We start from the raw sequence: 12,629 nt of genomic DNA on the forward strand, positions 1-12,629 counted from the left end.
GCAGGAAAATTGAAGCTATATAAAAGAACCAAATGGAAATTTGTAGAAATTAAAATTACAATAAGAAAAATGAAAAATTTATCAGAAGAGCTTATCAGCAGATTGGATATAGCAAAAGTAAGAGTTAATGAACTTGAAGACAGATCAACAGAAATTATCCAATATGATGAACAGGGAGATAAAAAGGCTTTAAAATGAATGGAGCCTAAGAGACATGTAGTACAATATAAGACAGTCTAGCATACATGTAATCAGAATCCCAAAGGAAAAAAGAATGAGTTTGGGCCAAAACATTTTAAAAGAAATAGTGGTCAAATACTTTCCACATTTAATGTAAACTACCTCCATACTGTCCCAAGAACTTCAAAAAATTCCAATTAGCATAACTGTTAAGAAAACTACATCTGGGCAACTTGTAGTCAAACTACTTCAAGTCAAGATAAAGAGAAATTCTTGAAAGCAGCCAGAGAAAAAAGACACTTTACATATAGAGGGAAAAGTATAAGCATATTCCATATTCACTACATATTCACTAATTGCTTATCAGAAACATGGAGGACTAAAGACAGTGCAGTAATATCCCTAAAGTGCTAAGAGAAAAACAAATGACCACTTAGAATTGTATATCCAGGGAAAATAACCTTCAAAAATTTGTTGAAATAGAGACATTTTCAGATAATCGAAATCAGAGAATTCATAGACAGCAAAACTGCAATGTAAGAAATGCTAAAGAATGTCACACAAGGTGAAGGGGTTACTAACAAACAAAAACTCAGATCCACACTAAGGAATAAAGAACACTGAAAATTTTACCAAGCAGACAGAAATAAAATATTATGTTTTCTTTTTTCTCATAAATTATTTCAAAAACAACTGTTTAAAGCAAAATAGTAACACTTAAATTAGGGATTATAGCATATGAAGAAGGAAAAGATGTGAAAACAATTATGCAAATACAGAGGGTGAAGGTAAGTGGAATTACATGGTTGCAAAATTTTTGTAACATGTAGTTCCAAGTATGGAATATAAAGAATCAGTTATAAAGAAGAGGAAAGATTAAGGTAAGAAAGATGAAGTGTCAAGTGTAAGACATGAAGCATGAAGAAGTACACTATTGTCTCTAAACAGACTGTACGTTAATGGTACATATCTTAGTTATAAAGTAGATAGATGATAGATAGACAGACAGATAAAGAAACTAATAGAGGAAATTAAATGAAACACTGAAAAGCTATTTGATTCACCAAAAAGTAAAGCAGGAAAGTAGCAAAAACATAAACAAAATGGATTAGTAAATAACCAAGAACAAGATGTTAGTATTAAACTGAGTCATATCAATAATTGTGTTAAATGTAAATAGATTAAAAGTATCATTTAAAAGGTAGACATTTTCCAGCCTGATAAAAAAGTAATACCTAACTTTGTGCTATCTAAAGGCCATGCATTTTAAATATAAGACAGAGATCGGTTAAAAGTAAAGCTGGTAAAAGATCTACCATGCCAATAGTAAGCATAAGAAAGCTGGCATGGCTATATCAATACAAGACAAGATGAATTTCAATACAAAGAGTATTACAAGAGACAAAAGAGGAAATTACAAACTGACAAAAGGGCAGTTCACTAGGAAGATATAAAAATCCTAAATATTTGTGTACCTTAAACTGTGTATGTATTTATGAGTTTTCTCAAAACTCATGAAGCAAAATTTGATAGTACTCAGAGATGTTTTCACCTATTTCTTAGTAATTGATAGAAGAAATAGAAAAAAATCAGTAACAATATAGAAGATCTAAACAACACTGTCAACAAACTTGACCTAATTGACTTTACAGAACAGGGCATCAAAAAAAATTCAGAATACATGTTTGTTTAAGGTGTACATGGAAAGTTCAGCAAGACAGAACACATACTGGACTATCAAAATTTTTCAATAAATTTAAAAAGACTGAAATCTTCAGAGTATGTTCTCTGAAAGAGTTCAGTCTTTTGAAATCTTTTATCTCTTACCACACAGAAATAAATTAGAATTTAATTAAGAAATTAGAAAAAAATCTCTCAAAATAGTTAAGAATTAAATACAACATTTCAAAATAACCCATGGGGTCAAATAAGAAATCACAAGGAAATATTTCAACCTGAATGATAATGAAAACACAACATTACAAAATTGTGGAATGCAACCAAAACAGCACTTACAGGGAAGTATATGGCTATAAATGTGAAAATAGAAAAGATGAAAAATTTAAGATCAATGACCTAAGCTTCCACCTTAGGAAACTAGAAAATGAAAAGCAACTAAATCCAAAAAGAGCTGAGAGGAAAAAATAATAAGATCAAAAATCAATGAAACATGGGGCTTCCCTGGTGGCGCAGTGCTTGAGAGTCCGCCTGCCGATGCAGGAGACGCGGGTTCGTGCCCCGTTTCGGGAAGATCCCACATGCCGCGGAGCGGCTGGGCCCGTGAGCCATGGCCACTGAGCCTGCGCGTCCGGAGCCTGTGCTCCACAAATGGGAGAGGCCACAACAGTGAGAGGCCCGCATAACGCAAGAAAAAAAAAAAAAAAAAATCAATGAAACAGAGAAATAATAGAGAAAATTAACAAAACCAAAAATTAGTTATTTAAAAATGTAAATGAAATTGATAAGCCCATGGCAAAAATGATCATGCAAAAAAGAGAAAGCAAGAGTTACCTATATCAGGAGTTAGGCTATCACAACAGATCCTACAGACATTAAAAAGATTCTAAGGAGATGTAATTAAGTTTTTGCCAATATATTAAACAACTCAGACAAAAAGAGCAAATTAATTAAAAATAAAACTTACCAAACCTGACTCCAAAGGGGAAAGAAAAGAAAAACCCTACACTTCTGTGAGTAAATCTATTTGTAGTCTGACTTTTAGAACTTTGTTAATGTTTTACATATTCAACAAACTAGGATGGGACTGAGAAGGGGACAAGATGGAATATAAGCAGAAGAAAATGAACCTAGCAATATTACAAATAAATAACATATCCACACTAAAGGGGGATAGGAAAAAAAAACAAATAAATTTAGAAAACAGCATATTCTAAGACTAAAATTAAAAGAAAAAAAAAACAGTACATAAAAATTGTATTCTATACTCCAGTTAGTAGGTCTTATTTCTCTACAGGGGTATAGTTTAGCAATTTCAAAACTACTTTATGTATATTCTAGCATTGAGTAAACAAATAAATTCACTATTGATAATGAGAGCCAGGTTTCCTATTGTCAGAGAAAGGAGTTACAACTAAGGAAAGAAGGAAGCCCAGAATGAATCTTGTAGTATTGGATTGGAATTGGAGGTAAAAGCATAACAACTCATGGTTGTTAATATTGGGTTGGCCAAAACGTTTGTTCAGGTCTTTCCATAAGATCATATGGAAAAACCTGAATGAATGTTTTGGCCAACCCAATATATATGTTACACATAAATACAGAAATATAGTTGTATATATATTTCCTAAGCTCTGTCTGCTGAGAGCACCTAGAAACAATGACAGCCCAGCAACAGTGAGCACATCTAGTACCTAGATCTTAGTTCACAAAAAGAAAAATAGCTAATAAGCATGTGAAAACATGCTCAACATCATTAATCATCAGGAAAAAGTAAATTGAATTACACTGAGGTACCAATACACAACAAATATAGCTACAATTTTTTAATATTGTCAAAGTTAAGCAATTAGAATGTGGAAGAACTGGACATGCACTGCATGCATTGCTGATGGGAGTATAAAGTGTTGTGACGACTTCAGAAATATTAAATATGCACTTACTGTCGATAGATAACCTAGCTATTCAAGAGAAAGAAAAGATGGAAAATATGTTCATTCAAAAACATGTTCATGAAAGTTCATAGCAGTTTCATTCATAATAGCCAAAGTGGAAACAATCGAAATGTCCAATAGATTAGGTAATTATATTGTGATATATTCACACAATGGAATACTACTCAGCAGTAAAAATGGATACCTACTATCACACACACAACCAGAATGCATCTCACAGATATTATGCTGAGTGAAAGATACCAGACACAGAAGAATACCTGCTGTAAGATCCCATTTATCTGGACTTCTAGATAAAACAAATCTATAGAGATAGAAATCAGCTCAGGGGCCATCAGGGGTAATGGTGGGTGAGAATTGAGGTAAGGGGGCACAAAGGAGTTTTCTGTGGAGATGAAATGTTCTCTGTGCTAATGGGGGTGATGGGTATATGCTGTATAGATTTGTCAAGAGTCATCAACCTATACACTTAAAAATGTGTGACTTGTACTGTATATAAGTAGTTCTGAATAAGGTTAATTTTTAAAAATACTTGAATACCTCAGGCTAAAAGAATATCAAAGCAGAGTAGGAGTACCATGAACATGTATATACTACTAAATGTAAAATGGGTGGCTAGTGGGAAGCTGCTGTATAGCACAGGGAGGTCAGTTTGATGTTTTGCGACGACCTAGAGAGGTGGGATAGGGAGGGTGGGAGGGAGGCTCAAGAGGGAGGGGATATGGGGATATATGTATGCATATGGCTGATTCACTTTGTTGTACAACAGAAACTAACACAGTATTGTGAAGCAATTATACTCCAATAAAGATCTATTGTTTTAAAAAAAGAATTCATCAACAACAACAAAAAAGCAGAGTAGGAAGCTTTTATTAAGTGTCAAATATATATAAAATCATAATAATGTGGGACAAGTGTCAGAAGGAAAAAAGACAAAAATTTAAAAAGACATAGTTTCACACTTAGTGGCTGGAGGTTAGTATTTTTTAAATCACATTGTGAAATTACATAGTCACTTCAAGGACAAAAGTAGTCAAACAAGAAGAAGAAGCAACCTTAAGATAAATATTGAGCAAAACTCAGTAGAATGTGCTTTTTTTGTCTTGTAGATAAGCTCACCATTGTGCACCATCCCAATGGTAAGTGTCTGGTGTTTATAGGATTTAGGACTAAAACAAAGTTCATAGTAAACCAACTTTTATATTAATGTAAACCTAATGTGATTAAGCTGGTCACTGTAAAAACTCACAGAGATTTTATATTTGTAAGCAAAACCACTTGACATCCAAAATAAATGAGATGATTCTAGAACAGCAATGCTAGAGGCGTTGTGATATAGTAAAAGAAGCACCTGCTTTGAACTCTGACCTGGCTCTTCATGACTTACTAGCTGTGGCCTTTGGCTTAAACTCTTTAAGCCCCAGTTCCCTCATTTGTAAAATGCAGATAAGAATTCTATCAGCTGGGTGATTTGTGTCCACCTAGAGGGGTGGGATAGGGAGGGAAGGAGGGAGACGCAAGAGGGAGGGGATATGGGGATATATGTATATGTATAGCTGATTCACTTAGTTATACAGCAGAAACTAACACACCACTGTAAAGCAATTATACTCCAATAAAGATGTTAAAAAAAAAAGAATTCTATCGTGGAGATTACTATAAAAACAGATGATGATTTGTGTAAATGGAGCTAACTGCTTGATAAGTGGGAGATGCTGATAGAACAAATGAAATTGGAATGGCACGCAATAGCTGGAGGGGTTCCCTTCGGTGTGATGGGGAAGGATGGGTGCAGAAGGTAGGGAGGGTAGAGGGGAGCTGCAGGCCAGCTGGGGGCTGTCCCATGAGCTCCAAGCACTGCCTGCAGCCTTGAAGCACAGGGCTGACTGCAGGAATGGAGAGGCACGTGGCTGGGATGGGAAGTGAGAAACCTGTGAGAAAAGCAGGAAGTAGCATGGGCCAAGGTGGAGCAGTAGAAACAAACTTTTATTAAAAAAAAAAAAAAGTGTGCTTTGCAATTGCCTGATTCTGGTAAATGGGGAAGAGAAAAGGAAGAAAAAGGCGTAATCAAGTGGAGCTTGTTATTCCAAGATGTTGGATTGTTTCTGAGCTGAAGCAACCCCTTCGAGTATCCTATTCTAGTCAATCCCTACGTGTAGGAGAAATTAATACATACTTGTCAAGGGTGCTATTTAAATATGCCCTTTTTGATCTCTTTAATATTTTTTCTCTTTACCCATATCCTATTCTTTGCATATATATTTTTTAAGTGCTGAATAAAGGAATTATTAAATGTGTGAACAAGTGAAGAGATAGTAACAGAGTTTGTATTTCTAGGTAATGAAAATGCCCACAATGAAAACGTGTCATATAACATACCCTTTGGCAATAAGGTGGGTTGTATATATCTTCATTTTTATAAAATGCAAAAAAGAATTCTTTGTTGAGAAAGAATATGAAAGCCTTCTATGCTGACTATGCTTTGAGACATTCCAACAAATGAGAACTAAATAGGTCACATAAGCATTTGTGTGCAAAATCCATGAGCAATAATTTAAAGAAATTAACTGTTCTGAAAAAAGCAAAGAAAGAACTCAAAGGAAAAAGGCACCGAGGCCAAAGTGTGGATGAATTCAACAGACCAGATAAATCTTAGAGGAGTTATAAACACATCTTCTTTAGCAAAAGGAAAATGATGAGCCTATCTGAACCACAATTTATACAATCCTTAAAGTCTAGTGTTAAGAAAAAATGTAATGCCAAAATATTGTTCATATAAATATGCATTACTTCACATTGTAAAGTTAACCGAAAGTAAATTGCTAACAAGAAGCCAGAAATAACACTAAGGAGAGACAGCAGCAATGGAAAACCAAGACCAGTTCAAGACAACACCACTGATGTCCTGTCCACAAATTTTTCTTCATAAAAAAATCATGCTATTCCAACTATCTACGTATGTGATGTAGGACATTTGCACTGTTACCCAGAGTCATCTGGCAGCTGGATTTCTTGCTAAAATCCAGAATTAGGGCCCAAAACAAACCTGTTTTAGTTTACCAAATTTTAATAACCCCTTAAGCTCTCTTATGCTTCAAATAAATCATACGTAATTATAAAAGTCATTCACCCTTAAGAACTGCTTCAAGTATTTGCATTTCTGGATCATTCTGTGGCCCACCAATGAGCTACAGACCTAATGGGTCTACAGCACATATGGACCTAATGGGTCTACAGCACACAGACTCATGAGACTCATTTGACTGTAGCAGAATTGTGAGGTACCACCTAGCCCAGGAGCTTATGAAAATATCTTTGTTAAACAAAGATTATTCTACAAGATCTGGAGGACGATCTTGAGAGCAAGAGTTTGGATAAGAGGAAAAGAATACAAATTCCCAACGCTTAGGCTATTCTCCCTCAAAAAGAAAATAAAATTTGAACTGAAGGACTTTGATGTAGTTGAGCTTTACAATGACTCTTCCCTTTAAAGACGGAGGACTGTCTTGCCAGTTGCCTCTACAAAGCTGTTTTTCTGTGACTGTGAAAGGCAACTATGACTTTATCACGTTTCTTTGTTCAGCCTTAAAATGAAGAAATGCTAACTCTATTTTTTTTTTCCTTAGCTTCCTGCTCGACTCCAAGTTGAAAAGGAATTTGGTTTCTGTTGCAGGAAAGATCACTAAACAAGGTAAAATATCAGCTATATATCAGCTGTATTATTTTAGAAAACCTAAAGCAGGCTTATTAGGAACTTGAAGGAATCATTTGTCTAGCAAACAGAATACCTTAAATATTTCATTGTCTTCTCCTGAAAGGATAAACATGTGTATTTTTCAAGGTAAAGGTGACTGTTCTTTAGAAAGATTTATTATAGGGGTGGTTTTATGCTAGGTAATCAATTTCAGATGATGATCCATTTTTCACTAATACATTTCCTGTGATCTTATTTTCAGGTTATTATAATAAAACTCAAAAATCTGCAGACATCTTCTGGGTGAAGCAAGCTTGCATTGGATTGCCTGCTGTCTTCAGGACAAATCTATACTATGAAAGCAGAAGCAAGCTTTTGAATTTCAGAATTTGTTATTGCCACAATTTATTGGCATTATACCCGCTTCAGATGAGTATATCAACATTAAAATTGAATGCTGTAGAGCAATTGAATACTTTGAATATTCTTGCGTTTTACAATGCACTTTGCCACTGAAGCAGCTATTTCCCATTTTTAAAATTGAAGAAAAACAAGAGCAGAGAAGTTAAATGCTCTGTAGCAAAGCTACTGGGCCTGTTTAATGGGCTAACCTTAATCGTTTACTCCCCGCTACACTTAGAATAAGCATAAAAAATACAAATTTGTTTTGTACATATTTGCTTTTCCAGTGGGGGGTCTATTTTCTGAATTTCTCACATTCAGAGCTCTAATTATTATTGTCACATCATGTTTGCAGCAACCTTCCATTTTTTTAGAGCCTGTTTGCATATAACCTTGAGAACATTATTTTTTTAACTTTCTGTGTCTCAAATTAATATACATTTCCACAACCTATATTCTCTATTAAAAGGCTTATAATTTCATCATCCCACTTCTTAGAAGCAATTTATGAGCTTAGAATAGAATGCGGTTTTATCATTCTATGATTTCTACCCACAGTTGCTGCAAATTAAATAAATGTTTAAGGCTATGTCTGACTTTTCAAAATAAATGTATGAGAATTAACCACTAAATTCTTCTGCTTACCAGTTTACAGAGAGAAGTCTACCAAATATTTTTTGATTTCACTGTGTAGGGCCCATAAAGTAAACACACAAATGATTTTTTTCTAGCTTCTAAACAGTGATTTATAGGGATATATATTTTAAGTGATTCTGCAAAACATTGCCCATAAGTTTCTCATGACCATTAACACTCTTAAGCTCAAGTTTTAAAAAATAACATAGTAGTTTGATCAATCCCTAATGGAAGGTGCTTCTTGATTATGACATTTGGATATTTGGTCCATAGTTTCACATCTAAGCTTTCAAGAAATGGAATGCCCTTCCACATACTGAGCCCCCATTTCTATGGATTGTCCCACCCAAAGAGTCATGAAACGCAATAGGAAAACCAACTGCTTTTCTATAATTTTTTTCATCTATAAAATTCAAATGTGTCTCTTATCTCTAAAGTAAGAATTTTCATATAGGCCTGTGACTGGTGCCTACAATTCCACTGTCAACTTTATTCTTATTAAAAACATGAAATCCAGTAACAGGTAAAATGTCAACTTTTCTAATTACAAAGCAATTAGATCATTTCTTACCTGAGACCCAATTCAGGGTGGAAGTGGGAGATAAAGCATGAATGTTATTCAGTTTTTTAACATGGAAAGAAATCTAAAGTCAGCACCTCTAAGTTCTATCCTTCTGAACTGGGCTAGTTTAGAATAAAAGCATGGCAAAAAGCCCCTTTAATAGTCACTTTCCCTAGATACTCTGGTCCTTGAAATCTTATTACTTTGTCATCACAATGAAAGGGAAGAAAAGAACCAAAAATAACTGAGGTCCTCCCTATGACTCCTGAACCATGGTCCCTCCCCTCCTTGACTTATTAGGCTTGTCCAGATCATAGAAGACAGAGAAGTTTGGAGTTGGGGGATCAGAGAAGTTCACATCATGCCTGTTGCATTGAAGGAAGAGATGAAAAGTAGAGAAATGCAAAGGCGGAGGAAGGGTAATCCAAATTTAGGAATGATCCCAGATAAGGATGTCCAGAAGGAAGCAATATTTTTTAATCTCTGGGTTTTATTCTTAACATACAGAATACTGTCTATCAAATTTGAGCCACGCTACAGAAGTTTGTTTTTAGTGATGGAAGAGATCATATGTCAGGATCTAGACTAGTAGACTAGGAAGATGTGAGCTTTCCTTGGAGATTTGGGGCATTTGTCTAAGAGCCCTAGTCACTGCCAGAAAGGAAACACCTGTATGGGAAATCTTCTGAAGATTTTGTGCTGATTCTGGAAGCCTGAGCAACCAGTAGGTAATAAAATACCTTATCTTTCCTATCATCCCTTCCTCGATTTGGATTTGTTCCCAATCCATTACTCTTAATGTACACAAGAACCAACCCCTTCCTCTTAAATTTACTTGACTCTGACTTCTAGAGAAATTTGGACTGGTATTAAATGTTATCAAAAGAATTTTATGTTTAAAATTAATTCCCTTCTTTTCTACTTAGTTTTCTAGGATAAAGAAGAAGCATCATCTAGACCAGTGGTTCTCAACTAGGGCATCTGGCAATATCTGGAGGCACTTTTTATTGTCATGACTTCAGAGAAGGTGTTCTTGGCATCTAGTGTGTAGAGACAAGGGATGCTAATGAACATCCAATAAACTACAAGACAAAGAAATGTCCTGTCCAAAATGTCAACACTTCGAGGTTGGGAAACTCTGATCTACACTATAAAGTAAAATGGGATTAACACTTAAAAGAATGTTATTAAAATAAAAACAGTTAACTTTATATGGAATTTTCCAGAAGTGGAAACCCATGTGATAGCATAAATCATATGGCATAAATCATATATGAAGTGCATATGGCGTAACTTAAATGGACCATTTAAGTACTCAAAAGAATAGATGACTCATACATTTTTGTAAATCAAACATTAGATTATTCTACCAGTGGAGACTCCAATTTTTAGAAAATGAGACTGTTCTCAGTATTCTAATGAAAATGACCTTGTAACTTAAGTCATTATTATATCCTATTCATGCTCTAAGCACTTGCTCATCTGAGTTCCTTCTTCTAATGCTCAGGGGGTCTGATTTTAATAACTTAGACTTACCTGAATTTTACTGCATATTGCTTTTCTAAATGGGTAAATATTTAGGAAAGAGGTCTGCTCATGAGCCTGATCTAGTCACTCCCAGCTAATTAGCACAGGGCTGGTATGAGGCCCCCCTTGCAGTACTTTCTGTAACTGTACCTGCCAACCATACTTGTTGGCCTTCCTTATTTTGTGGAGCTGACCTTTAAAGGCAGGGACTGCCACACAAAAGACAGCAAAAACAAGATTCTAAATACAATAGACCTGGGACTTCCCTGGCCGTCCAGTGGTTAGGACTCTGTGCTTCCACTGAACGGGTCATGCGTTTGATCCCTGATCGGGGAGATCCCGGAGATCCTGCAAGCTGTGAGGCTCGGCCAAAACCAATAAATAAATAAAATAGGCCTCAAATATATAAATTACAGTATATGATTTCCTCAATATTCTCAAAATGCAGATTCTTACATAATTTTACAGATATTAAATGACATCATGTGCTTACATGAGAAGTGCAGTATTGTATTCAAGAGCATGAACTTTGAGGAAAGACCAACGTAGTTTGAATATTGGCTCACCTATATCCTAGCTATGTAAACTAAGTCAGTTTTCCAGTTTCCCTGAGCCCTATTTAATCATTAGTAATGTGGGGTTATCAATACCAACATCAGCATAGGTGGTTTGAGAATTAAAAGTAAAAATATTATTTAATTAATAATAGGGCACTATTAGGACACTTTTGATGGTAAAATGGAGTACTGCTAATGATTGTGATTAAAAAAAAAAAAAAGGTAGGCATACCTCCAGCATAAGCTGAGATACACGGTCACTCCGCTTAAATGAGACATAGGTGCTTAGTATATTTTTGGTTCCAAGTAAATTCTCAGTGAAGATAGTTGGCAAAAAATAATCCTCTTTGAAATGTGAATACAGTGTGATACACTAGGCTGACTTGTTATCTGACTGGCTCTTAGGCACAGCCTTATAGCATATGATTCAAATCCACATCATTAATTAAAAAACCAATGTTTACAAAATGTTGAATGACCACCTGGAACACCCATAAACATGAGAAGCTTCAAGCAGAAATATCCATCAGAAATATCCATTGGTAAAGTACAGTATTTCCCAAATAGTGTTACAAGGAACTCACGCATATTCAGTTTAAAAGGGTTTCTGTGATCAAGTGAGATGAGAAAGTGCTATGTATTTTAGTCCCTTTTAGAAGAGCATATTAGACATCCAAGTATTGAAGACTAATCCTGCAATAAAGAAATCTATACTGTTTGAAAAACACTGACTTACGTTTTATGTATATGTAAGCTGGTCTCATTTTCCATTTAATGGGAAAAGAAAAACTGGATGAAGGATGCCTGCTGTGATATGTTGAGACAGAGTCTGAAACCTGGGTTCAGTGGGAAACAGTGTCAAAATCAGTCAGTGATGTTTGCCATGAAGAATGATGGGGGAGGGTAAGGGGAGTGGTGGCATACATGAGACTTATTTGGCATTCAAAATTTGCCCTTGGGGCTTCCCTGGTGGCGCAGTGGTTGGGAGTCCGCCTGCCGATGCAGGGGACGCAGGTTCGTGCCCCGGTCCAGGAAGATCCCACATGCCGCGGAGCGGCTGGGCCCCGTGGGCCATGGCCGCTGAGCCTGCGCGTCCGGAGCCTGTGCTCCGCAACGGGAGAGGCCACAGCAGTGAGAGGCCTGCGTACCGCAAAAGAAAAAAAAAAATTGCCCTTGGCTACTAGCATAAAGTGAAAGATTAAGTTCTGAATTTTGCAAATAATAAAAGTTGGTTTCAGTCAGAATAAAAATGACTTGTCTTCAAACAAATGAATTAGTGAACAGGTCTCAGTACAACACTGTATTTTCTGTTGTATGGTTTTTTGTATATCTTCAAACCACATCAAATTTGGTTCCACTCAGAAGTAATGTAACACCACCCAGAGATGCTGTGCAGTGAAGTGTATCAAACACTAAAGGCATTTCTGAATCCATGGAAA

The 12,629-nt window shown here is 35.6% G+C and overlaps 1 protein-coding gene across 1 annotated transcript in view; it reads left to right on the forward strand.

The window, feature by feature from the left end:
• Nucleotides 1–7,498, forward strand: part of BANK1 (B cell scaffold protein with ankyrin repeats 1) — a 270,656-nt gene extending 263,158 nt beyond the window's left edge. The window contains exons 13-15 of the mRNA XM_007463810.1: nt 4,922–4,951; nt 6,150–6,205; nt 7,439–7,498. Coding sequence (XP_007463872.1) covers nt 4,922–4,951; nt 6,150–6,205; nt 7,439–7,498 — 146 coding nt within the window. The remainder of the gene's footprint in view (nt 1–4,921; nt 4,952–6,149; nt 6,206–7,438) is intronic.
• The last annotated feature ends 5,131 nt before the right edge of the window (nt 7,499–12,629 follow it).

The sequence above is a fragment of the Lipotes vexillifer genome, unplaced genomic scaffold, assembly GCF_000442215.2.
Source record: "Lipotes vexillifer unplaced genomic scaffold, Lipotes_vexillifer_v1.1 scaffold49, whole genome shotgun sequence".
Lineage (NCBI taxonomy): Eukaryota > Metazoa > Chordata > Mammalia > Artiodactyla > Lipotidae > Lipotes > Lipotes vexillifer.